This window comes from Galeopterus variegatus, unplaced genomic scaffold, assembly GCF_000696425.1.
Source record: "Galeopterus variegatus unplaced genomic scaffold, G_variegatus-3.0.2 Scaffold12190, whole genome shotgun sequence".
Classification (NCBI taxonomy): Eukaryota; Metazoa; Chordata; class Mammalia; order Dermoptera; family Cynocephalidae; genus Galeopterus; species Galeopterus variegatus.
The window spans coordinates 24015-25091 of record NW_007738301.1 but is presented as its reverse complement, the minus strand read 5'-3'; the positions used below and the strand labels follow the sequence as shown (position 1 = coordinate 25091).

Sequence of the window (1077 nt, the reverse complement as noted above, 5' to 3'; positions counted from 1 at the left end):
TGTGTGCATGTGTCTGTGTGTGCGTGCGTGTGTGAGCGAGTGTGTGCATATCTGTGCGTGGGTGTGTGTGCACGCGCGCGTCTGTGTGTGTCCATGTGTGTGCATGCGTGTGCGTGTCTGTGTGTGCGCGTGTCTGTGCATGTGTGTGCGTGTCTGTGTGCACGTGTCTGTGCGTGTCTGTGCATGTGTGTGCGTGCGTGTGTGCGTGTGTGCGATTTCCACTGTATATGCCTCCTGGTTGAGAAACCAAATAAATTCCTAGTATCCTAGAAACTTACATAAAGTTTCGGCTACTGTGTTCTGATAGCTGGCCCTGTAGGTGCCAGCCTTCCACAGGGGACTTCCCAAAGGCACCTTCCAAGGAAACCATTGTTCAGCCCCCTCTAGCGGCGTGTTGTAGCCTCAGTCCTTGAACCCTGTCAACTGCCCAGGGATTCTGTCCCTTCATAACAACCTTTCAGAGTATCACACTCGTCGTATTAGCCTGATACTTCAGGAAAGTCGGGGTATCATTTTGCCTTTGCCCTTCATTCCAGACACATTCAAGGAATTTCTTGTGAACCCTGCTGCATTCTCCACACGCTTCCTATTGAACCAGGGTGGAAAGTCCCGCAGCAGCAGGTACTCACTGTGGACGCGCAGTTCAATGTTCCTGGTGACGTCGTACTGCCTGCCTTCCTGGGCAAAGGTGGTGGCACAGCTGTAATAGCCCGCGTCCTCCAGGGACACGTTGTGCACGAGTAAGCGAGTGGTCCCCCGCACGCTTAGAAATTTCTCATTGTCTTGATCCAAAAGAACAGAGTCCTTAAGGGAAAATGGTGTTTAAGGTTACGTTATATACTATGATAGCTCTGGAAAGCTACGAATCACATCATCACTGTCAACCAATGCTGAATTTGCAACCCAAGAATCGCCCTGGTATTTACCTTGATAGTTTTACACTTTGGGTATACTTTTAACTGTATTTTTAGGAAAGAGAATTTGTTAACATACAAAACAAATAAAATTGCTGGATTTGTTTAACCGCAATATTTAATGTCTAAGCACAATGGGGAAAAAAAGATTGACACCTCTGTG

The 1077-nt window shown here is 47.9% G+C and overlaps 1 protein-coding gene across 1 annotated transcript in view; it reads right to left on the bottom strand.

The window, feature by feature from the left end:
• Positions 1–222: 222 nt before the first annotated feature.
• The window catches only part of LOC103610980 (sperm acrosomal protein FSA-ACR.1-like), a 10251-nt gene continuing 9396 nt past the window's right edge, over positions 223–1077 (bottom strand). The window contains exon 5 of the mRNA XM_008595029.1: positions 223–804. Within this exon, the coding sequence (XP_008593251.1) occupies positions 493–804 (312 nt within the window). The 3' untranslated portion in view covers positions 223–492. The remainder of the gene's footprint in view (positions 805–1077) is intronic.